The sequence below is a fragment of the Salvelinus fontinalis genome, chromosome 16 (assembly GCF_029448725.1).
Source record: "Salvelinus fontinalis isolate EN_2023a chromosome 16, ASM2944872v1, whole genome shotgun sequence".
NCBI classification, from domain to species: domain Eukaryota; kingdom Metazoa; phylum Chordata; class Actinopteri; order Salmoniformes; family Salmonidae; genus Salvelinus; species Salvelinus fontinalis.
Window position 1 is genome coordinate 48,360,731 of NC_074680.1, and position 24,096 is coordinate 48,384,826.

Below are 24,096 nucleotides of genomic sequence, written 5' to 3' on the forward strand. Positions count from 1 at the left end.
CGTCTGAGGGATCCATACGTACCATGCAGGTAGCATTACAATGGAATGGGGAGTACGTCTGAGGGATCCATACGTACCATGCAGGTAGCATTACAATGGAATGGGGAGTACGTCTGAGGGATCCATACGTACCATGCAGGTAGCATTACAATGGAATGGGTAGTACGTCTGAGGGATCCATACGTACCATGCAGGTAGCATTACAATGGAATGGGGAGTACGTCTGAGGGATCCATACGTACCATGCAGGTAGCATTACAATGGAATGGGGAGTACGTCTGAGGGATCCATACGTACCATGCAGGTAGCATTACAATGGAATGGGGAGTACGTCTGAGGGATCCATACGTACATGCAGGTAGCATTACAATGGAATGGGGAGTACGTCTGAGGGATCCATACGTACCATGCAGGTAGCATTACAATGGAATGGGGAGTACGTCTGAGGGATCCATACGTACCATGCAGGTAGCATTACAATGGAATGGGGAGTACGTCTGAGGGATCCATACGTACCATGCAGGTAGCATTACAATGGAATGGGGAGTACGTCTGAGGGATCCATACGTACATGCAGGTAGCATTACAATGGAATGGGGAGTACGTCTGAGGGATCCATACGTACATGCAGGTAGCATTACAATGGAATGGGGAGTACGTCTGAGGGATCCATACGTACCATGCAGGTAGCATTACAATGGAATGGGGAGTACGTCTGAGGGATCCATACGTACCATGCAGGTAGCATTACAATGGAATGGGGAGTACGTCTGAGGGATCCATACGTACCATGCAGGTAGCATTACAATGGAATGGGGAGTACGTCTGAGGGATCCATACGTACCATGCAGGTAGCATTACAATGGAATGGGCAGTACGTCTGAGGGATCCATACGTACATGCAGGTAGCATTACAATGGAATGGGGAGTACGTCTGAGGGATCCATACGTACATGCAGGTAGCATTACAATGGAATGGGGAGTACGTCTGAGGGATCCATACGTACCATGCAGGTAGCATTACAATGGAATGGGCAGTACGTCTGAGGGATCCATACGTACCATGCAGGTAGCATTACAATGGAATGGGGAGTACGTCTGAGGGATCCATACGTACCATGCAGGTAGCATTACAATGGAATGGGGAGTACGTCTGAGGGATCCATACGTACCATGCAGGTAGCATTACAATGGAATGGGGAGTACGTCTGAGGGATCCATACGTACATGCAGGTAGCATTTGAGCAGCGATGTGTCGATGATCTGCAGGAGTTTCTTCCTGCTCTTGATGGTGGGAATTCCTTCCATGAGGGGAGACGGCGTGGACGGGTTCGAGTCATTCAGCTGCTTCACCAGGTGACTGCGTTTCTGGAACACACACATCACATCATCAGGGTTTCTCCTGGACCGTAAAGGGGCTGAGGTGGGTGGGGGGGGCAATTGGCACAGGAATATTTAAGGAGACAATTTTAGAGGTCCCTAATCTTGGCGGTGAAGATAAATTTGAGCATTTTTAAAGCTAATTTCCTGAAATTCTATGCATTTTGCCATGGATAATTCTGTGTTATCTTGCTCAGACATAACATCAATACTGCTAAATTCATAACTATAATCAACACGGCTAAATTCATAACTATAATCAACACGGCTAAATTCATAACTATAATCAACACGGCTAAATTCATAACTATAATCAACACGGCTAAATTCATTATTTTGTGAATTTTCAATTCTCCCTGACCGTATAGTTTTTATTTTGGTGATTAAGAAACAAGAAATGATGATTTAAAAATAACTATTAGGTCCATTATCTTTCTAGATAATTTATCTGCTTCTAGTCGTCCAGGTTTACACTGAAACCGTTATTCCATCACAAATTATGATGTTTGTTTTTACACTGTTTGGATTTAGGCGGCCCACCCAAGGATTACAAACGGCAGACAAATCCCTGTCCAGCAGCATAACGTCCTGCAGGTTAATTACAATATTATGTGGATATGAATCAAGCCAGCAGTGGGCTGCATGGTGCTATGCTGCTGGTACATTCACCCTGAGACAACACAGAGACAAGCCAGGACTGCATGGTGCTATGCTGCTGGTACATTCACCCTGAGACAACACAGAGACAAGCCAGGACTGCAGGGTGCTATGCTGCTGGTACATTAACATTCACCCTGAGACAACACAGAGACAAGCCAGGACTGCAGGGTGCTATGCTGCTGGTACATTAACATTCACCCTGAGACAACACAGAGACAAGCCAGGACTGCATGGTGCTATGCTGCTGGTACATTCACCCTGAGACAACACAGAGACAAGCCAGCAGTGGACTGCAGGGTGCTATGCTGCTGGTACATTAACATTCACCCTGAGACAACACAGAGACAAGCCAGGGCTGCATGGTGCTATGCTGCTGGTACATTCACCCTGAGACAACACAGAGACAAGCCAGCAGTGGACTGCAGGGTGCTATGCTGCTGGTACATTAACATTCACCCACCTGTGTCAGGTAGTCTATGAGCGCGAGGTGAGCCTTCTCCAGCTCTGCTCCAGACAGACTGGGCAGAGGGTTGGGGTAGTGCAGCTGTTTACGGTAGTCAGCGGGGAGCAGGTCGGGATACAGACCAATCACATGGGTGGGATCTGTTGGAGGGAGGTACAGCGTTACTATGGTTACGTTATTGTCCTATTCCCTATATAGTGCACTACTGTTGACCAGGGCCCTATATAGTACTCTACTGTTGACCAGGACCCTATATAGTACTCTACTGTTGACCAGGGCCCTATATAGTACTCTACTGTTGACCAGGGCCCTATATAGTACTCTACTGTTGACCAGGACCCTATATAGTACTCTACTGTTGACCAGGGCCCTATATAGTACTCTACTGTTGACCAGGGCTCTATATAGTACTCTACTGTTGACCAGGACCCTATATAGTACTCTACTGTTGACCAGGGCTCTATATAGTACTCTACTGTTGACCAGGGCCCTATATAGTAGTCTACTGTTGACCAGGGCTCTATATAGTACTCTACTGTTGACCAGGACCCTATATAGTACTCTACTGTTGACCAGGGCTCTATATAGTACTCTACTGTTGACCAGGGCCCTATATAGTAGTCTACTGTTGACCAGGACCCTATATAGTACTCTACTGTTGACCAGGACCCTATATAGTACTCTACTGTTGACCAGGACCCTATATAGTACTCTACTGTTGACCAGGACCCTATATAGTACTCTACTGTTGACCAGGGCTCTATATAGTACTCTACTGTTGACCAGGACCCTATATAGTACTCTACTGTTGACCAGGACCCTATATAGTACTCTACTGTTGACCAGGGCCCTATATAGTACTCTCCTGTTGACCAGGGCCCTATATAGTATACCGTTGACCAGGACCCTATATAGTACTCTCCTGTTGACCAGGACCCTATATAGTACTCTCCTGTTGACCAGGACCCTATATAGTAGTCTACTGTTGACCAGGACCCTATATACTACTCTACTGTTGACCAGGGCCCTATATACTACTCTACTGTTGACCAGGGCCCTATATACTACTCTACTGTTGACCAGGACCCTATATAGTACTCTACTGTTGACCAGGACCCTATATAGTACTCTACTGTTGACCAGGACCCTATATAGTACTCTACTGTTGACCAGGACCCTATATAGTACTCTACTGTTGACCAGGACCCTATTCCCTATATAGTACTCTACTGTTGACCAGGACCCTATATAGTACACTACTGTTGACCAGGGCCCTATTCCCTATATAGTACACTACTGTTGACCAGGGCCCTATATAGAACATTAATGTTGACCAGAGCCCTATTCCCTATATAGTACACTACTGTTGACCAGGGCCCTATATAGAACACTACTGTTGACCAGGGCCCTGTTCCCTATATAGTACACTACTGTTGACCAGGGCCCTATTCCCTATATAGTACACTACTGTAGACCAGGGCCCTATTCCCTATTTAGTACACTACTGTTGACCAGGGCCCTATTCCCTATATAGTACACTACTGTTGACCAGGGCCCTATTCCCTATATAGTACACTACTGTTGACCAGGGCCCTATTCCCTATATAGAACACTACTGTTGACCAGAGCCCTATTCCCTATATAGTACACTACTGTTGACCAGGGCCCTATATAGAACACTACTGTTGACCAGAGCCCTATTCTCTATATAGTACACTACTGTTGACCAGGGCCCTATATAGTACACTACTGTTGACCAGGGCCCTATATAGTACACTACTGTTGACCAGGGCCCTATTCCCTATATAGTACACTACTGTTGACCAGGGCCCTATTCCCTATATAGTACACTACTGTTGACCAGGGCCCTATTCCCTATATAGTATACTACTGTTGACCAGGGCCCTATTCCCTATATAGTACACTACTGTTGACCAGGGCCCTATTCCCTATATAGTACACTACTGTTGACCAGGGCCCTATTCCCTATATAGTACACTACTGTTGACCAGGGCCCTATTCCCTATATAGTACACTACTGTTGACCAGGACCCTATTCCCTATATAGTACACTACTGTTTACCACGGCCCTATTCCCTATATAGTACACTACTTTAGACCATGACATTTAGACTCCCCTCCACTCCCAGACGACGGCGGTCAAAACCCCTCCCAGACGACGGCGGTCAAAACCCCTCCCAGACGACGGCGGTCAAAACCCCTCCCAGACGACGGCGGTCAAAACCCCTCCCAGACGACGGCGGTCAAAACCCCTCCCAGACGACGGCGGTCAAAACCCCTCCCAGACGACGGCGGTCAAAACCCCTCCCAGACGACGGCGGTCAAAACCCCTCCCAGACGACGGCGGTCAAAACCCCTCCCAGACGACGGCGGTCAAAACCCCTCCCAGACGACGGCGGTCAAAACCCCTCCCAGACGACGGCGGTCAAAACCCCTCCCAGACGACGGCGGTCAAAACCCCTCCCAGACGACGGCGGTCAAAACCCCTCCCCTCCCAGACGACGGCGGTCAAAACCCCTCCCCTCCCAGACGACGGCGGTTAAAACCCCTCCCCTCCCAGACGACGGCGGTTAAAACCCCTCCCCTCCCAGACGACGGCGGTCAAAACCCCTCCCCTCCCAGACGACGGCGATCAAAACCCCTCCCCTCCCAGACGACGGCGATCAAAACCCCTCCCCTCCCAGACGACGGCGGTCAAAACCCCTCCCAGACGACGGCGGTCAAAACCCCTCCCAGACGACGGCGGTCAAAACCCCTCCCAGACGACGGCGGTCAAAACCCCTCCCCTCCCAGACGACGGCGGTTAAAACCCCTCCCCTCCCAGACGACGGCGGTCAAAACCCCTCCCCTCCCAGACGACGGCGGTCAAAACCCCTCCCCTCCCAGACGACGGCGATCAAAACCCCTCCCCTCCCAGACGACGGCGGTCAAAACCCCTCCCCTCCCAGACGACGGCGGTCAAAACCCCTCCCCTCCCAGACGACGGCGGTTAAAACCTCACCTGTGCCGAGCTTAGCGAACACCTGCATGGAGTCATCGAACCTCTTCTGACAGAACAGATTGAAGGCATAGAGATTCTGGATGTGATGAATCTGCTGTCTCTTGTCTCCTTCCACATCGTCCTTCATATTCTGCAAACCAAAGCAGGACACAACTGTCAGAGAGTCCATGATTTGAGTCTTTGAATGATGGAAGGAAAACTGTCCAGTTTGAGAGTTTGTTGCAGGTCGCTCCAGTCGCTAGCTGCAGCGAAACTGAAAAGACGAGCGACCCAGCCATGTGTGTGCTTTGGGGACCTTTAACAGGATGTGACTGGCAGGTGCAGAAGTTATAAAACGCTGTGTTATCCTAGATGAATCCATGTGTTTGTGGCTAGAATTGTATTTTGTTTTTAAACGGTCTTTGTCAGCGGTAGTTCATCCAACTCACGGCCAGTTGCAGGGCCAGTTCAAACTGCTTGTCCTGTAGTAACTGTTTGATCTGGCTGGCGATGGACACAGGTACCAGGCGCCACACAAAATGGTTGCTGGCAACGTACACTATATTGGGCCTGAGACAGACGGGGGGGGGGGGGGGGGGGGGGGGGGAGAGAGAACAAGGGAGAGATAGTTATTCATTACAACAGTGTGTGATGGTTGACAGAGAAATGTTCTAAGGAATACATTATGGAATACATTAGAGTCTGTTTAATTGAAGCTATATTTAATGATATAGTTTTAGTTGAAATAAAGAACTATAACAGCGGGACATCTGATCGGAGTAACTCTGGTTTCCATTTCAGGCGGTTCACTGGGAAACCAGCTGGCTTTGTGTCCCTCGTTTCAAAACATCACCGGAGAGGATTCTGTTGACCCGGTAGGGTGATCGGGCCGGGCCGGTAGGGTGATCGGGCCGGTGGGGTGATCGGGCCGGTGGGGTGATCGGGCCGGTGGGGTGATCGGGCCGGTAGGGTAATCGGGCCGGTAGGGTAATCGGGCCGGTAGGGTAATCATAGGGGTAGTATTAGAGAACAATATCTGGGCTGAGATCCACAGAGTCTCAGAGTGTTGATCTAGGATCAGTTTTGCCCTTTAGATCATATTGAGTCAGACTATACGTATAGATCCCAGATCATATTGAGTCAGACTATACGTATAGATCCCAGATCATATTGAGTCAGACTATACGTATAGATCCCAGATCATATTGAGTCAGACTATACGTATAGATCCCAGATCATATTGAGTCAGACTATACGTATAGATCCCAGATCATATTGAATCAGACTATACGTATAGATCCCAGATCATATTGAGTCAGACTATACGTATAGATCCCAGATCATATTGAGTCAGACTATACGTATAGATCCCAGATCATATTGAGTCAGACTATACGTATAGATCCCAGATCATATTGAGTCAGACTATATGTATAGATCCCAGATCATATTGAGTCAGACTATATGTATAGATGATATTGAATCAGACTATACGTATAGATCCCAGATCATATTGAGTCAGACTATACGTATAGATCCCAGATCATATTGAGTCAGACTATACGTATAGATCCCAGATCATATTGAGTCAGACTATACGTATAGATCCCAGATCATATTGAGTCAGACTATACGTATAGATCCCAGATCATATTGAGTCAGACTATACGTATAGATCCCAGATCATATTGAGTCAGACTATACGTATAGATCCCAGATCATATTGAGTCAGACTATACGTATAGATCCCAGATCATATTGAATCAGACTATACGTATAGATCCCAGATCATATTGAATCAGACTATACGTATAGATCCCAGATCATATTGAGTCAGACTATACGTATAGATCCCAGATCATATTGAGTCAAACTATATGTATAGATCCCAGATCATATTGAGTCAAACTATATGTATAGATCCCAGATCATATTGAGTCAGACTATACGTATAGATCCCAGATCATATTGAATCAGACTATATGTATAGATCATATTGAATCAGACTATACGTATAGATCCCAGAGCATATTGAATCAGACTATATGTATAGATCCCAGATGATCTCTCCTACTCTGAGACGCTCTGATCTGTATAGTGCGATAGCATAATCACCCAGCTGATGTGATGAATCGTGGTCTCTGCAGCTCCACACTCTGGATCAGCAGTCTGGGTTCAAAGGTCCTGATCTCCACATAGCGGGGCAGGACAGCTATGATGTAGGGGGACTGATGTTCTGAGAGAGAGACAGAGAGCTATGATGTAGAGGGGCTGTTGCTCAGAGAGAGAGACATACATTTTCACTGAAAATGTACTGAGCAAATGTCAAATTGGCTTTTTAACAAATTTCCGTACGACAGACCACATATTCACCCTGCACATCCTAAATGACAAACAAACCAAAACAAAGGCAAAGTCTTCTCATGCTTTGTTGATTTCCAAAAAGCTTTAGACTCAATTTGGCATGAGGGTCTGCTGTACAAATTGATGGAAAGTGGTGATGGGGGAAAAACATACGACATTATAAAACACATGTACACAAACAACAAGTGTGCGGTTAAAAATAGGCAAAAAAACAAATTTCTTCCCACAGGGCTGTGGAATGAGACAGGGATGCAGCTTGAGCCCCACCCTCTTCAACATATATATCAACTAATTGGCGCGGGCACTAGAACAGTCTGCAGCACACAGCCTCACCTGCTAGAATCTGAAGTCAAATGTCTACTGTTTGCTGATGATCTGGTGCTTCTGTCACCAACTAAGGAGGGCCCTTTATGGTTGTGAGGTCTGGGGTCCACTCACCAAGCAACAATTCACAAATGGGACAAACACCAAATTGAGACCCTGCATGCAGAATTCTGTAAAAATATCCTTTGGATAAGAGAAGACAGGCTATGTGCACACGGCCCACAAACCTGGACTGGTCGCATCTCAGGCCAAAAAAAGACAGCTTTACATTGTGTTCCCCAGCTAGACTTGCCAAACTCAAACTGACAACATAGCACATCCAATCTTGGTTCAGCCAAAACCCTTGTATAATTTGGTCAGATGCTCATGTTTACAATGTCAAGTCAACAAGAGATTACAGCAGTGCTACTGTATGTGTTGTAACTGTAAAGTAATGGCATTTACACACAGTTCAAAATATAAGTACAAAAAATATTTACTTTAAGTGAGGGAGAATGATTAAGAGAGGAGGAGAGTTAACAGGGACGGGAGGAGAGTTAACCGGAGTCTCTGTGACAGAAAGAGAGGAGACAGAAAGAGAGGAGACAGAAAGAGAGGAGACAGGAAGAGAGGAGACAGGAAGAGAGGAGACAGGAAGAGAGGAGACAGGAAGAGAGGAGACAGGAAGAGAGGAGACAGGAAGAGAGGAGACAGGAAGAGAGGAGACAGGAAGAGAGGAGACAGGAAGAGAGGAGACAGGAAGAGAGGAGACAGGAAGAGAGGAGACAGGAAGAGAGGAGACAGGAAGAGAGGAGACAGGAAGAGAGGAGACAGGAAGAGAGGAGACAGGAAGAGAGGAGACAGGAAGAGAGGAGACAGGAAGAGAGGAGACAGGAAGAGAGGAGACAGGAAGAGAGGAGACAGGAAGAGAGGAGACAGGAGTCTCTGTGACAGGAAGAGAGGAGACAGGAGTCTCTGTGACAGGAAGAGAGGAGACAGGAGTCTCTGTGACAGGAAAAGAGGAGACAGGAGTCTCTGTGACAGGAAGAGAGGAGACAGGAGTCTCTGTGACAGGAAGAGAGGAGACAGGAGTCTCTGTGACAGGAAGAGAGGAGACAGGAGTCTCTGTGACAGGAAGAGAGGAGACAGGAAGAGAGGAGACAGGAGTCTCTGTGACAGGAAGAGAGTTAACAGGAGTCTCTGTGACAGGAAGAGAGTTAACAGGAGTCTCTGTGACAGGAAGAGAGTTAACAGGAGTCTCTGTGACAGGAATAGAGTTAACAGGAGTCTCTGTGACAGGAAGAGAGTTAACAGGAGTCTGTCTAAAATAAAAGTCCCGCAAAACCAATTCAAAGATGGCGCCATGCTGGACGGTATAATAGTTTATTGTAATAGCATTTGCCCAAGAACACGAAGGTAACCTTCCTAAATGACTACCGACCCGTAGCACTCACGTCTGTAGCCATGAAGTGCTTTGAAAGGCTGGTCTTGGCTCACATCAACACCATCATCCCAGAAACCTTAGACCCACTCCAATTTGCATACCGCCCCAACAGATCCACAGATGATGCAATCTCTAATGCACTCCACACTGCCCTTTCCCACCTGGACAAAAGGAACATCTATGTGAGAATGCTGTTCATTGACTACAGCTCATCGTTCAACACCATAGTGCCCTCAAAGCGCATCACTAAGCTAAGGACCCTGGGACTAAACACCTCCCTCTGCAACTGGATCCTGGACTTCCTGACGCGCCCCCCCCCCCCCCCCCCAGGTGGTAAGGGTAGGTAGCAACACATCTGCCACGCTGATCCTCAACACTGGAGCCCCTCAAGGGTGTGTACTTAGTCCCCTCCTGTACTCCCTGTTCACCCACGACTGCATGGCCAGGCACGACTCCAACACCATCATTAAGATTGCAGACGACACAACAGTGGTAGGCCTGATCACCGACAACGACGAGACAGCCTATAGGGAGGAGGTCAGAGACCTGGCCAGGTGGTGCCAGAATAACAACCTCTCCCTTAATGTGAACAAGACAAAGGAGATGATTGTGGACTACAGGAAAAGGAGGACGGAGCACGCCCCTATTCTCATCGTCGGGGCTGTAGTGGAGCAGGTTGAGACCTTTAAGTTCCTTGGTGTCCACATCAACAACAAACTATCATGGTCCCAACACACCAAGACAGTCGTGAAGAGGGCACGGCAAAACCTATTCACCCTCAGGAGACTGAAAAGATTTGGCATGGGTCTCCAGATACTCAAAAGGTTCTACAGCCACACCATCGAGAGCATCCTGAACGGTTGCATCACCGCCTGGTACGGCAATTGCTCGGCCTCCGACCTCAAGGCACGACAGAGGGTAAAGCGTACGGCCCAGTACATCACTGGGGCTAAGCTGCCTGCCATCCAAGACCTCTATACCAGACGGTGTCAGAGAAAGGTACTAAAAATTGTCAAAGACCCCAGCCACCCCAGTCATAGACTGTTCTCTCTACTATCGCACGGCAAGCGTTACCGGAGTGCCAAGTCTAGGACAAAAAGGCTTCTCAACATTTTTTACCCCCAACCCCAAGACTACTTTAGACCAGGCCACAGAGGCCCATATTTAGGGTGCCATTTGGGACACAGAGGGGTATTACACAAACGTAAAGGAGTCAGTGTTAGTACCCATTGCGATGGGGATGTCGGTCCAGTTGAGAGCACACTTCTGAGTGCAGACCCCCTCCTCGTTGAGCACCACCGTGAGGTCATCCTGGCCCACCGCCACCTTCCCATCAGCCAGAGGGACCACCAGGGGCTCCAGCTGCTTCCCCGTGGGGAAGAGCTCCTTGATGGAACCACGCCCATCCACCTGGAGGACACCGAAAGATAGAGACACACAGACAGACAGACAGACAGACAGACAGAGACACAGACAGACAGACAGACAGACAGAGACACAGACAGACAGACAGACAGACAGACAGAGACACAGACAGACAGACAGACAGACAGACAGAGACACAGACAGACAGACAGACAGACAGACAGACAGAGACACAGACAGACAGACAGACAGACAGAGACACAGACAGACAGACAGACAGACAGACAGACAGAGACACAGACAGACAGACAGACAGACAGAGACACAGACAGACAGACAGACAGACAGACAGACAGAGACACAGACAGACAGACAGACAGACAGACAGAGACACAGACAGACAGACAGACAGACAGAGACACAGACAGACAGAGACACAGACAGACAGACAGACAGAGACACAGACAGAGACACAGAGACAGACAGACAGAGACACAGAGACAGACAGACAGAGACACAGAGACAGACAGACACAGAGAGACAGACAGAGAGCGACAGACAGAGAGAGACAGAGAGCGACACAGAGAGAGACAGAGAGCGACACAGAGAGAGACAGAGAGCGACAGACAGAGACACAGACAGAGACACAGAGACACAGACAGACACACAGAGACACAGACAGACACACAGAGACACAGACAGACACACAGAGACACAGACAGACACACAGAGACACAGACAGACACACAGAGACACAGACAGACAGACAGAGACACAGACAGACAGACAGAGACACAGACAGACAGACAGACAGAGACACAGAGACAGACAGACACACAGAGACAGACAGACACAGAGACAGAGAGACACAGACAGAGAGACACAAACAGAGAGAGATGATAAGGCACCAAATGGAATAAAAACACACTCATTTTGGTTTTATGTTTCAAAACGTTTCTCTACAGTGTGCCCTACTGAACACAACCCAGGAGCGGCTGAAGGATAACAAGGACTCTGCAACATTGGTGGTTCATACGCGTCATCGAACTTCATTCTGTCACGTCTGCAGTAAAACATTAAATACACACAGTTGAGTGTGTTCTGTCATGTGCCAAACTGACCCGGATGAGGTAGTAGTCCCTCTTGAACCCGACACAGATGGAGTTTTGACACCAGGCCATAGACTTCGGGATGTCCGGAGCAGAAAAGTCCCCCTGACAGACAAACAAACACTAATAAGGTTAATTCCTTTAGGATTAACAATATCCCTCTAAAACAAGGTTTGTTTATCCTGCCATTATAGCAGTCCACTCACACCTCCCACCCCCCCATTTCACCTCCCTCATCGTCTCACCTGCGGCTCGTAGAGCTCCCCGTCTCACCTGCGGCTCGTAGAGCTCCCCGTCTCACCTGCGGCTCGTAGAGCTCCCCGTCTCACCTGCGGCTCGTAGAGCTCCCCGTCTCACCTGCGGCTCGTAGAGCTCCCCGTCTCACCTGCGGCTCGTAGAGCTCCCCGTCTCACCTGCGGCTCGTAGAGCTCCCCGTCTCACCTGCGGCTCGTAGAGCTCCCCGTCTCACCTGCGGCTCGTAGAGCTCCCCGTCTCACCTGCGGCTCGTAGAGCTCCCCGTCTCACCTGCGGCTCGTAGAGCTCCCCGTCTCACCTGCGGCTCGTAGAGCTCCCGTCTCACCTGCGGCTCGTAGAGCTCCCCGTCTCACCTGCGGCTCGTAGAGCTCCCGTCTCACCTGCGGCTCGTAGAGCTCCCGTCTCACCTGCGGCTCGTAGAGCTCCCCGTCTCACCTGCGGCTCATAGAGCTCCCGTCTCACCTGCAGCTCGTAGAACTCTCTGTCCTTCCAGTAGTACAGCTGAAGCTTCTTCTTCACAGCAACACACATCCTCAGCTGGGCTTCTCCCGAGGGGGACTGCTGCAAGGAAGAAGAAGAAGATCTATTCGTCCATTTTTCACAAAGGAAACCGATTTTACAGGAGCTACAGATAAATAGAAATCAGTGGTTCACGTCAAAAAAAAAACATTTACAAAACTATGTGGTCATCTCACCTGCAGGTCACAGGCGAAGAGCGTTGCCCCTTTGGCCTTGGAGACCACAGTAATCTGCTGGAAGGTCAAAAGGTCATGTACATGGATGTTGTTCTCTGTAGGGGGGAGAGAACGGTACACACACACACACACACACAAGCAATATTTGAAAAACATAGGACCTATGGATTACTGAGATGAACAACCACATGTTCCAGTTGACAACACACGCGCTTGTTTGCTGAAGAGGATATGCGTTTCACCTACCTAACAGACTGATGAGGACCTTGTACTGAGACACGACAAACAGCTGTGAGGAGGAGAGACAAGGAGGTGTGAACTTCAAATCTTATTGGTCACATACACACGTTTAGCGGGTGTTATTGCGGGTGTCGTGAAAAACGCTTGTGTTTTCCCAGCTCCCAACAGGGCAGTAGTATCTAACGATTCACAACAACACACACAAATCTAAAAATAGAAGAATGGAATTAAGAAATATATAAAATATTAGATCGAGCAACGTCAGTGACATTCACCAAAATACAGTAGAACAGAATACAGTAAAAAACATATGAGATGAGTAAAGCAAATATATGTAAACATTATTAAAGTGACTTGTGATCTATTTATTAAAGTGGCCAGTGATTTCTAGTCTATGTTGACAGCAGGACAACGGTAAAATAAGTGCCGGATATAAGGACGGGTCGTAAGCTCTTTCCAGAGCTTGATATCGAGATTCCTTGTTGTCGTCGTCAATCGAGTGGTCACGTGTTGTTGTCGTCAATCGAGCGGTCACGTGTTGTTGTCGTCAATCGAGCGGTCACGTGTTCAATCTGTGGTATGAACTGTATCCCCTGAGTTGTACTCATATAGAGAGGGAGGAGGCTAATGGGGGGCTAAGCTAGCTACTCATATAGAGAGGGAGGAGGCTAATGGGGGGCTAAGCTAGCTACTCATATAGAGAGGGAGGAGGCTAATGGGGGGCTAAGCTAGCTACTCATATAGAGAGGGAGGAGGCTAATGGGGGGGCTAAGCTAGCTACTCATATAGAGAGGGAGGAGGCTAATGGGGGGCTAAGCTAGCTACTCATATAGAGAGGGAGGAGGCTAATGGGGGCTAAGCTAGCTACTCATATAGAGAGGGAGGAGGCTAATGGGGGGCTAAGCTAGCTACTCATATAGAGAGGGAGGAGGCTAATGGGGGGCTAAGCTAGCTACTCATATAGAGAGGGAGGACACTAATGGGGGGCTAAGCTAGCACAAACGCAAACACACACACCTAATCCTTGTCAGTCATTGTCATACCATATTTGGCTTGACAATGACAGCAACTGAACCAGGTTAGGATAATGGAGTGTCTACTATATTTCTTTAAAATCTGACAGACCCTCATTTTAAATAAATAAAAATGACTGTCACATCAACAGAATGTGAAGTCTCATCCGGACTAAATTACCTGCTGGATCTTCTTGGAGAAGTTCTTGTTGGACTTCTCCAGAGTCACCTCAAACCGGTTGCTACCTATGAGGAAGAGAGAGAGATAGCAGGTGTTTCAAACGAGGAAACATCCTACAGAATGATAGGGGGGGGAGAACACAATGACACCGGAAACTATGCTTGTAGACGTCAAACACACACATACAAATAGACAGGGCCCTGGGACACACGTACAAATAGACAGGGCCCTGGGACACACAATACAACTAGACAGGGCCCTGGGACACACGTACAAATAGACAGGGCCCTGGGACACACATACAAATAGACAGGGCCCTGGGACACACATACAAATAGACAGGGCCCTGGGACACACATACAAATAGACAGGGCCCTGGGACACACGTACAAATAGACAGGGCCCTGGGACACACGTACAAATAGACAGGGCCCTGGGACACACAATACAACTAGACAGGGCCCTGGGACACACAATACAACTAGACAGGGCCCTGGGACACACAATACAACTAGACAGGGCCCTGGGACACACAATACAACTAGACAGGGCCCTGGGACACACAATACAACTAGACAGGGCCCTGGGACACACATACAAATAGACAGGGCCCTGGGACACACGTACAACTAGACAGGGCCCTGGGACACACGTACAACTAGACAGGGCCCTGGGACACACATACAAATAGACAGGGCCCTGGGACACACATACAAATAGACAGGGACACGGGACACACATACAAATAGACAGGGACACGGGACACACATACAAATAGACAGGGCCCTGGGACACGTACAACTAGACAGGGCCCTGGGACACTGACGTCTCATTCACCTGCATCCTTTTTAATCTTGTAGAGCAGGAGATGGCCTGGTTTAGTCCCTACCAGAAGCCATTCCTCTGTTATGTGATAGGGAGGAGAGAAGGTCATGATCAGTAAGTTTGACTACATCCCAAATGTAGTGCACTATGGCTCTCGTCAAAAGTAGTGCACTACGTATGGAAACACACATCACCGAGCGAAATTATATCCATGTGCAAGACAGGATTGCTTTGTTTACAAAATGTCGGTCACGTCAAAACTCATCCAAGCTAACTTTGTTACAACTAGCTGGCAAGAGTTATCAGTTGGTTATCTGGTAAACAAACCAGCCAGCTAGCTTAGTACCTACCTAGTTAACTAGTTAGGTAGTTATGGCAACAATAATTTGCTATGCTGAGCTAGCTACTGTTAGCTAACTTGCTGACATTATCAACTTACCCCAAGCCGCAAGACAGTCAATCTGAAGAGGCAGTTTCTCCAGGATAGGGACCGTTTCGTACGCGTCATGCATTGTGGAGTCTTGGTAGTTACCTAGTTGAGTTCCCGATAAATTATCAAACCAGTTGAAGATAACTGTTGTTTGGTTTTAACTAGCTATGCACTAACTCGTTAGGTCAGCCACAGTACTGTACCGTTAGTGACAATAACAAAACACTTTTGGGAAACGTTAGAAAAAGGTACGTCTGAAATGTCAAGTCCAACCCGCCGATCAAATAGTGTCTTTAATCCGTGGAGGTAACCTTAAGAGAATTCCTCTGTCATTCGTCGAAGCCATGACATCCAAACAAATAGCAAGCAAATTGATTAGCTAACTAACTTGCTATGTTAGCGAGAGGACACAAAAATGATAACGCGTTAGCAAAATTCCGTATCATCCCATGTTGGTCTTGACCGACCACTTAATACAACTTAATTGACACATAAATCTGAAAGAAGTAACTAAATATTTCTCCTACAAAATGTTCTGCTAGTCAATAAGCGAACACAAGAGATACAAAACATATATATCTGCTAACACTCAGTGGCTAGCTCCTTACTGACTCGCGTTTTGACAGGCACGTCACGTGGTCAGTACATCAGAGAGGAAGAGGCGAAGCGAGATGGAAAACTCGGCCCTAAATCTGTCTCGCCCACCAAGCTAGGGTTTTGTATGGGTGTCGAATTTGGTCAAACCCCCCAAAAAATGTAATGGTTTATTTGCTGCGTGAGGTTTATTTGATCTAATAAAAGTTTCGCAATGCTTAGGTTGTTACGAGTACACTGTTATAAATAGGACACGTGACACACCGCCAACTTTGATTTTAAAAAATTAAAAACTTTTATATCGAAGTTGTGCGTTGAGGACATGTGTTTTCATTGTCAGAGCGGCCACTCGAAAATCTAGTCAATATAATGGATAATATGTGAGTACAATCACGAGGGATGAATTATAACAAAGGTGACCCTTAACCAGCATTCTAGCACAGGGTCATAGTAGAGAATAATGAGTATCGTGACCCCCCCAAAAAATAAGGTACATTTCATTTCACATAATACTATACACATATTGTATTAAATTTGCATGATGACGAGGTTTTAATATAAACTTTAATCCCAGAATAAACAGCAAAAAAATGCATACATTAATGTAACAAAGAAATTACAACGCAGACCCACTTTACTGTACATTAGATGCTGTCCTTATTTCCTGCTAAACAAAAAAAACAATGCAGGACAATTTAACAATACAAAACCATATGTTGTCTGTCGAATAAATTACTGGGTCAGTGGACCTAGTCTGGCCACACAGGCGGTGTTTACACAGGCAGCCCGATACTGATCTTCTGCTGTGTGGCTCAGTAAATTGCACTTCGCCAGCGTTGGGGGGGGGGGGGGGGGGGGGGGTCAAATTAATTATCTTGGGAGGTGGTGGCAGAAACGGACGTAAAAAGACTCACAGTGACACATAATAATGCATTTAGCAAATAGACAAATGATAAGACTGCACTGTGTCAATACTATTATAGATAGGTGTCAATGGCAGACTGACTGAGCCACTGGGCCAAGTGACGGGGAACATCTCAAATGGAACCCTATGTGGGAGCGTCCCAAATGGAACCCTATGTGGGAGCGTCCCAAATGGAACCCTATGTGGGAGCGTCCCAAATGGAACCCTATGTGGGAGCGTCCCAAACGGAACCCTATGTGGGAGCGTCCCAAACGGAACCCTATGTGGGAGCGTCCCAAACGGAACCCTATGTGGGAGCGTCCCAAACGGAACCCTATGTGGGAGCGTCCCAAACGGAACCCTATGTGGGAGCGTCCCAAACGGAACCCTATGTGGGAGCGTCCCAAACGGAACCCTATGTGGGAGCGTCCCAAACGGAACCCTGTGTGGGAGCGTCCCAAACGGAACCCTGTGTGGGAGCGTCCCAAACGGAACCCTGTGTGGGAGCGTCCCAAACGGAACCCTGTGTGGGAGCGTCCCAAACGGAACCCTGTGTGGGAGCGTCCCAAACGGAACCCTGTGTGGGAGCGTCCCAAACGGAACCCTGTGTGGGAGCGTCCCAAACGGAACCCTGTGTGGGAGCGTCCCAAACGGAACCCTGTGTGGGAGCGTCCCAAACGGAACCCTATGTAGTGCACTACTTTTGACCAGGGCCCCATACCCTATGGGCCCTTGTCAAAAGTAGTGCACTACCCTATGGGCCCTGGTCAAAAGTAGTGCACTACAGAGGGAATAGGGAGCCATTTGGCAAAGCCGTAGAGTTTATTAGCGGCTGCATGGCGGTGCTCAAAATGAAGGAACATAAAAAAGTGTTGGACATAAATATAGGATCTAATGGGTCCCTTCATTTAACTCCATCAATGGCTGCCTCGGTGAAACCCCTCCACTCGGTCTTCATTTAACTCCATCAATGGCTGCCTCGGTGAAACCCCTCCACTCGGTCTTCATTTAACTCCATCAATGGCTGCCTCGGTGAAACCCCTCCACTCGGTCATTCCATTTTGGATCTCTCCATCTTGGTTTTCAGAATTTCCTGGGGACAAAAAGCGAGAGAAACATGTGTCCTATGAGTCTCTGTTGAATGATGGTAACACAAAATATAACTTTTGACTGAGATTTTTTTAATAGACAAAAATGTAACCGGCAGTCATTATGAGAGAAGTTCCTTATTTACCTCCTCTTCGTCAAGCATTACTGGGAGGGCTCTGCAGAGAGGGAGACAGAGATAATTGCTTATTTGTTCATGTATGATTTTTTTAAATGTACACTACCAGTCAAAAGTTTTTCAACACTTACTCATTCAAGGGTTTTTCTTTATTTTTTTACATTGCACAATAATAGTGAAGTCATAAAAACGATGATATAACACATTTGGAATCATGTAGCAACCAAAAGTTTTAAACCAAATCAAAACATTTTATATTTGAGATTCATCAAAGTAGCCACCCTTTGCCTTGATGACAGCTTTGCACACTTGGTATTCTCTAAACCAGCTTCACCTGGAATGCTTTTCCAACAGTCTTGAATGAGTTCCCACATATGCTGAGCACTTGTTGGCTGCTTTTCCTGCAGAATGCTGTGATAGCCATGCTGGTTAAGTGTGCCTTGAATTCTAAATAAATCACTGACCGTCACCAGCAAAGCCCCCCCCACACCATCACACCTCCTCCTCCAAAATGTTCCTTTCTTTCCTACTCACACATCAGCAACAGTTGTGGGAATGTTCTCCTCAACCCATTTCAGGTCTTCATCCTGAGAACAAGAGAAAGGATACATTCATTTATTTGTAAATACACAAAACAGTGTCTTGAATCAGATTGGACTGTGAAAAGATTACTAAGTTAAGTCATCAGACCCCAACCATGGATCATCAAAAAGCTGTGCTATTAAAATCTCGGACAACCCGAAGATTCCTAGATGCCCTTCCAGACTCCCTCCACCTACCCAAGGACGTCAGAGGACAAAAATCAGTTAACCACCTAACTGAGGAACTCAGTACCCTAGATGCAGTTGCACCCCTAAAAACGAAAAACATTTGTCATAAGAAACTAGCTCTCTCTGGTATACAGAAAATACCCGAGCTCTGAAGCAAGCTTCCAGAAAATTGGAACGGAAATGGCGCTACACCAAACTGGACGTCTTCCGACTAGCTTGGAAAGACAGTACCGTGCAGTATCGAAGAGCCCTCACTGCTGCTCGATCATCCTATTTTTACAACTTAATTGAGGAGAATAAGAACAAGCTAACTAAAAAACAGCATTCCCCAAGAGAGGACGCTTTCACTTCAGCAGTAATACATTCATGAACTTTGACGAAAAGATCATGATCATTAGAAAGCAAATTACGGACTCCTCTTTAAATCTGCGTATTCCTCCAAAGTTCAGTTGTCCTGAGTCTGCACAACACTCCCAGGACCTAGGATTGATGAAAATAATAATGGCCTCTAAACCTTCAAGCTGCATACTGGATCCTATTCCAACTAAACTACTGAAAGAGCTGCTTCCTGTGCTTGGCCCTCCTACGTTGAACAATAATAAATGGTTCACTATCCGGATGTGTATCAACGTCACTGAAAGTGACAGTAATAAAGCCTGCCTATATCAAATCTCCCATTCCTCTCAAAACATTTTTGAAAAAGCTGTTGCCCCAGCAACTCAGTGCCTACACGCTGACTCGGTGAGTGAGTTTATAAAGAACTGCATTGGAGATATTGTACCCACTGTGACTATTAAAACCTGCCCTAACCAGAAACCGTGGATGGATGGCTTCGGGCAAAACTGAAAGCGTGATCCGCCGCATTTAACCATGGAAACAGGTCTGGGTATATGTCTGAATATAAACAGTGTAGTAAACAGTGTCCATATACTTATATGTACATATTCTCATTCACCCCTTTAGACTTGTGTGTATTAGGTAGTTGTTGGGTAATTGTTAGATATTACTGCACGGTCAGAACTAGAAGCACAAGCATGTAACTACACTCGCATTAACATCTGCTAACCATGTGTATGTGACATCAAATTTGATTTCTGAAGACAAACAATGTATACAAAACACGTCAGTCTGGTTTTAGACCCCATCATAGCACTGTGACTGCACTTGTGAAGGTGGTAAATGACCTTTTAATGGCGTCAGACCGAGGCTCTGCATCTGTCCTCGTGCTCCTAGACATTGATACCGTCGAGACTGGAAACCCAAATTGGTCTACACGGACAAGTTCTGGCCTGGTTTAGGTCTGTCGTGGTATCAGTTTGTGGATGGTTTCTCCTCTGTCCCCTTTTCTCCCCAATTTTCGTGGTATCCAATCGCTAGTAATTACTATCTTGTCTCATCGCTACAACTCCCGTACGGGCTCGGGAGAGACGAAGGTCGAAAGCCATGCGTCCTCCGAGGCACAACCCAACCAAGCCGCACTGCTTCTTTAACACAGCGCGCCTCCAACCCGGAAGCCAGCCACACCAATGTGTCGGAGGAAACACCGTGCACCTGGCCCCCTTGGTTAGCGCGCACTGCGCCCGGCCCGCCACAGGAGTCACTGGAGCGCGATGAGACAAGGATATCCCTACCGGCCAAACCCTCCCTATCCCGGACGATGCTAGCCCAATTGTGCGTCGCCCCACGGACCTCCCGGTCGCGGCCGGCTGCGACAGAGCCTGGGGGCGAACCCAGAGACTCTGGTGGCGCAGTTAGCACTGCGATGCAGTGCCCTAGACCACTGCGCCACCCGGGAGGCCCCTGATCTCTCTTTTGACGAACATATCAAGACTGTTTCAAGTACAGATTTTTTTCTATCTACGTAACATTGCAAAAATCAGAAACTTTCTGTCCAAATGATGCAGAAAAATTAACCCATGCTTTTGTTACTTCTAGGTTAGACTACTGCAATGCTCTACTTTCCGGCTACCCGGATAAAGCACTAAATAAACTTCAGTTAGTGCTAAATACGGCTGCTACAATCTTGACTAGAACCAAAACATTTGATCATATTACTCCAGTGCTAGCCTCCCTACACTGGCTTCCTGTTAAGGCTAGGGCTGATTTCAAGGTTTACTGCTAACCTACAAAGCGTTACATGGGCTTGCCATCTTTCCTGATTTGGTCCTGCCGTACATACCTAAACGTACGCTACGGTCACAAGACGCAGGCCTCCTTATTGTCCCTAGAATTTCTAAGCAAACAGCTGGAGGCAGGGCTTTCTCCTATAAAGCTCAATTTTTATGGAATGGTCTGCTTAACCATGTGAGAGACGTAGACTCAGTCTCAACCTTTAAGTCTTTACCGAAGATTAATCTCTTCAGAAGGTCCTAAGATTGAGTGTAGTCTGGCCCAGGAGTGTGAAGGTGAACGGAAAGGCTCTGGAACAACGAACCGCCCTTGCTGTCTCTGCCTGGCCGGTTCCCCTCTCTCCACTGGGATTCTCTCCCTCTAACCCTATTACAGGTGCTGAGTCACTGGCTTACTGGTGCTCTTCCATGCCATCCCTAGGAGGGGTGCATCACTGAGTGGGTTGAGTCACTGACGTGATCTTCCTGTCCGGGTTGGCGCCCCCCTCGGGTTCGTGCCGTGGGGGAGATCTTCGTGGGCTATACTCGGCCTTGTCTCAGGGTAGTAAGTTGGTGGTTGAAGATAAATCTCTAGTGGTGTGGGGACTGTGCCTTGGCAAAGTAGGTGGGGTTATATCCTGCCTGGTTGGCCCTGTCCGGGGGTATCGTCGGATAGGGCCACAGTGTCTCCCGACCCCTCCTGTCTCAGCCTCCAGTATTTATGCTGCAGTAGTTTATGTGTCGGGGGGCGAGGGTCAGTCTGTTATATCTGGAGTATTTATCCTGTCTTATCCCGTGTCCTGTGTGAATTTAGGTATGCTCTCTCTAATTCTTTCTCTCGGATGACCTGAGCCCTAGGACCATGCCTCAGGACTACCCGGCCTGATGACTCCTTGTTTTCCCCAGTCCACCTGGTCGCGCTGCTGCTCCAGTTTCAACTGTTCTGCCGGCTGTGGAACCCTGACCTGTTCATTGGACGTGCTACCTGTCCCAGACCTGCTGTTTTAGGCTCTCTCTCTACCGTACCTGCTGTCTCTAACTCTGAATGATCGGCTATGAAAAGCCAACTGACATTTAATCCTGAGGTGCTGACCTGTTGCACCCTCTACAACCACTGTGATTAATATTATTTGACCCTGTTGGTCATCTATGAACATTTGAACATCTTGGCCATGTTCTGTTATAATCTCCACCCGGCACAGCCAGAAGAGGACTGGCCACCCCTCATAGGAAGAAACCTAGAGGGGAACCAGGCTAAGTTCCTGCCTTTCTAGAGAGTTTTTCCCAGCATTGCTTGCGGTTTGGGGTTTTAGGCTGGGTTTCTGTACAGCACTTTGTGACATCGGCTGATGTTAAAAGGGCTATATAAATACATTTTATTGATTGATCATCCCAATCATATACTAGACACTGTTGATTTTGTTGCTGCAGACAAGTAATTAACCCTCTGGGATATTATATATATGTTTTTATTGAATGAATGGACTCGCCGCTTCACTCAGTAGTATTGAATTGAACGGACTCGCCGCTTCACTCAGTAGTATTGAATTGAACGGACTCGCCGCTTCACTCAGTAGTATTGAATTGAATGGACTCGCCGTTTCACTCAGTAGTATTGAATTGAATGGACTCGCCGTTTCACTCAGTAGTATTGAATTGAACGGACTCGCCGCTTCACTCAGTAGTATTGAATTGAACGGACTCGCCGCTTCACTCAGTAGTATTGAATTGAATGGACTGACCTCTTTACTCAGTAGTTTCTGTGACTGGGATCCATTAGTCTCAGCCTTGGTGCCTCTCATCTTCATCCCCTCTGGAACAGACATGTGGAATCAGATACAGCGAGTCAGATACAGCGAGTCAGATACAGCGAGTCAGATACAGCGAGTCAGATACAGCGAGTCAGATACAGCGAGTCAGATACAGCGAGTCAGATACAGCGAGTCAGATACAGAGAGTCAGATACAGCGAGTCAGATACAGTGGCCTTCAGGAACTCTTCACTTATTCCACATTTTGTTGTGTTACAGCCTGAATTCAAATGGATTAAATCAATATTTTTCTCACAAATGGAATTACAAAAAATCTATTTAATTCATTTTTAATTCAGGCTATAACACAACTAAATGTAAGTCAAGGGGTGTAAACACTTTCTGAAGGCACTGGAGAGACCAGGGTCAGGGGTCAATTCAGGAAGTACACTGCAATTCCAATTCCAATTCTCGTCAATGCTTTCAAATAGGAAAATGTGGAATTGGAATTTGGTTTACGTTCGGAATTGACCCCAGCCCTGCTCGACTGGAATTGACCCCGGCCCTGCTAGCCTGGAACTGACCCCAACCCTGCTAGACTGGAATTGACCCCGGCCCTGCTAGACTGGAACTGACCCCAACCCTGCTAGACTGGAACTGACCCCAACCCTGCTAGACTGGAACTGACCCCAACCCTGCTAGACTGGAACTGACCCCAACCCTGCTAGACTGGAACTGACCCCAACCCTGCTAGACTGGAATTGACCCCGGCCCTGCTAGACTGGAACTGACCACAACCCTGCTAGACTGGAATTGACCCCGGCCCTGCTAGACTGGAACTGACCCCAACCCTGCTAGACTGGAATTGACCCCAGCCCTGCTAGACTGGAACTGACCCCAACCCTGCTAGACTGGAACTGACCCCAACCCTGCTAGACTGGAACTGACCCCAACCCTGCTAGACTGGAATAGACCCCAACCCTGCTAGACTGGAACTGACCCCAACCCTGCTAGACT

At 47.6% G+C, this 24,096-nt stretch overlaps 2 protein-coding genes across 4 annotated transcripts in view; both read right to left on the reverse strand.

The window, feature by feature from the left end:
- The window catches only part of LOC129813292 (vam6/Vps39-like protein), a 47,065-nt gene extending 30,651 nt beyond the window's left edge, over positions 1-16,414 (reverse strand). Inside the window, exons 1-13 of one of the 3 annotated variants that reach the window (XM_055865626.1) lie at positions 15,738-16,405; positions 15,311-15,376; positions 14,474-14,538; positions 13,286-13,328; positions 13,040-13,134; positions 12,807-12,902; positions 12,102-12,194; positions 10,842-11,025; positions 7,620-7,740; positions 5,954-6,074; positions 5,526-5,655; positions 2,501-2,643; positions 1,228-1,368 (exon numbers count right to left, since the gene is read on the reverse strand). In XM_055865626.1, the coding sequence (XP_055721601.1) occupies positions 1,228-1,368; positions 2,501-2,643; positions 5,526-5,655; positions 5,954-6,074; positions 7,620-7,740; positions 10,842-11,025; positions 12,102-12,194; positions 12,807-12,902; positions 13,040-13,134; positions 13,286-13,328; positions 14,474-14,538; positions 15,311-15,376; positions 15,738-15,810 (1,371 nt within the window). In that variant the 5' untranslated portion in view covers positions 15,811-16,405. Of the gene's footprint in view, positions 1-1,227; positions 1,369-2,500; positions 2,644-5,525; positions 5,656-5,953; positions 6,075-7,619; positions 7,741-10,841; positions 11,026-12,101; positions 12,195-12,806; positions 12,906-13,039; positions 13,135-13,285; positions 13,329-14,473; positions 14,539-15,310; positions 15,377-15,737 lie in introns of all 3 variants that reach the window. The other 2 variants (XM_055865625.1, XM_055865627.1) reach the window with 2 other exon arrangements.
- Positions 16,415-16,868: 454 nt separating this feature from the next.
- Positions 16,869-24,096, reverse strand: part of LOC129813293 (transmembrane protein 87A-like) — a 30,422-nt gene continuing 23,194 nt past the window's right edge. The window contains exons 16-19 of the mRNA XM_055865628.1: positions 23,072-23,142; positions 18,986-19,038; positions 18,461-18,491; positions 16,869-18,319 (exon numbers count right to left, since the gene is read on the reverse strand). Coding sequence (XP_055721603.1) covers positions 18,278-18,319; positions 18,461-18,491; positions 18,986-19,038; positions 23,072-23,142 — 197 coding nt within the window. The 3' untranslated portion in view covers positions 16,869-18,277. The remainder of the gene's footprint in view (positions 18,320-18,460; positions 18,492-18,985; positions 19,039-23,071; positions 23,143-24,096) is intronic.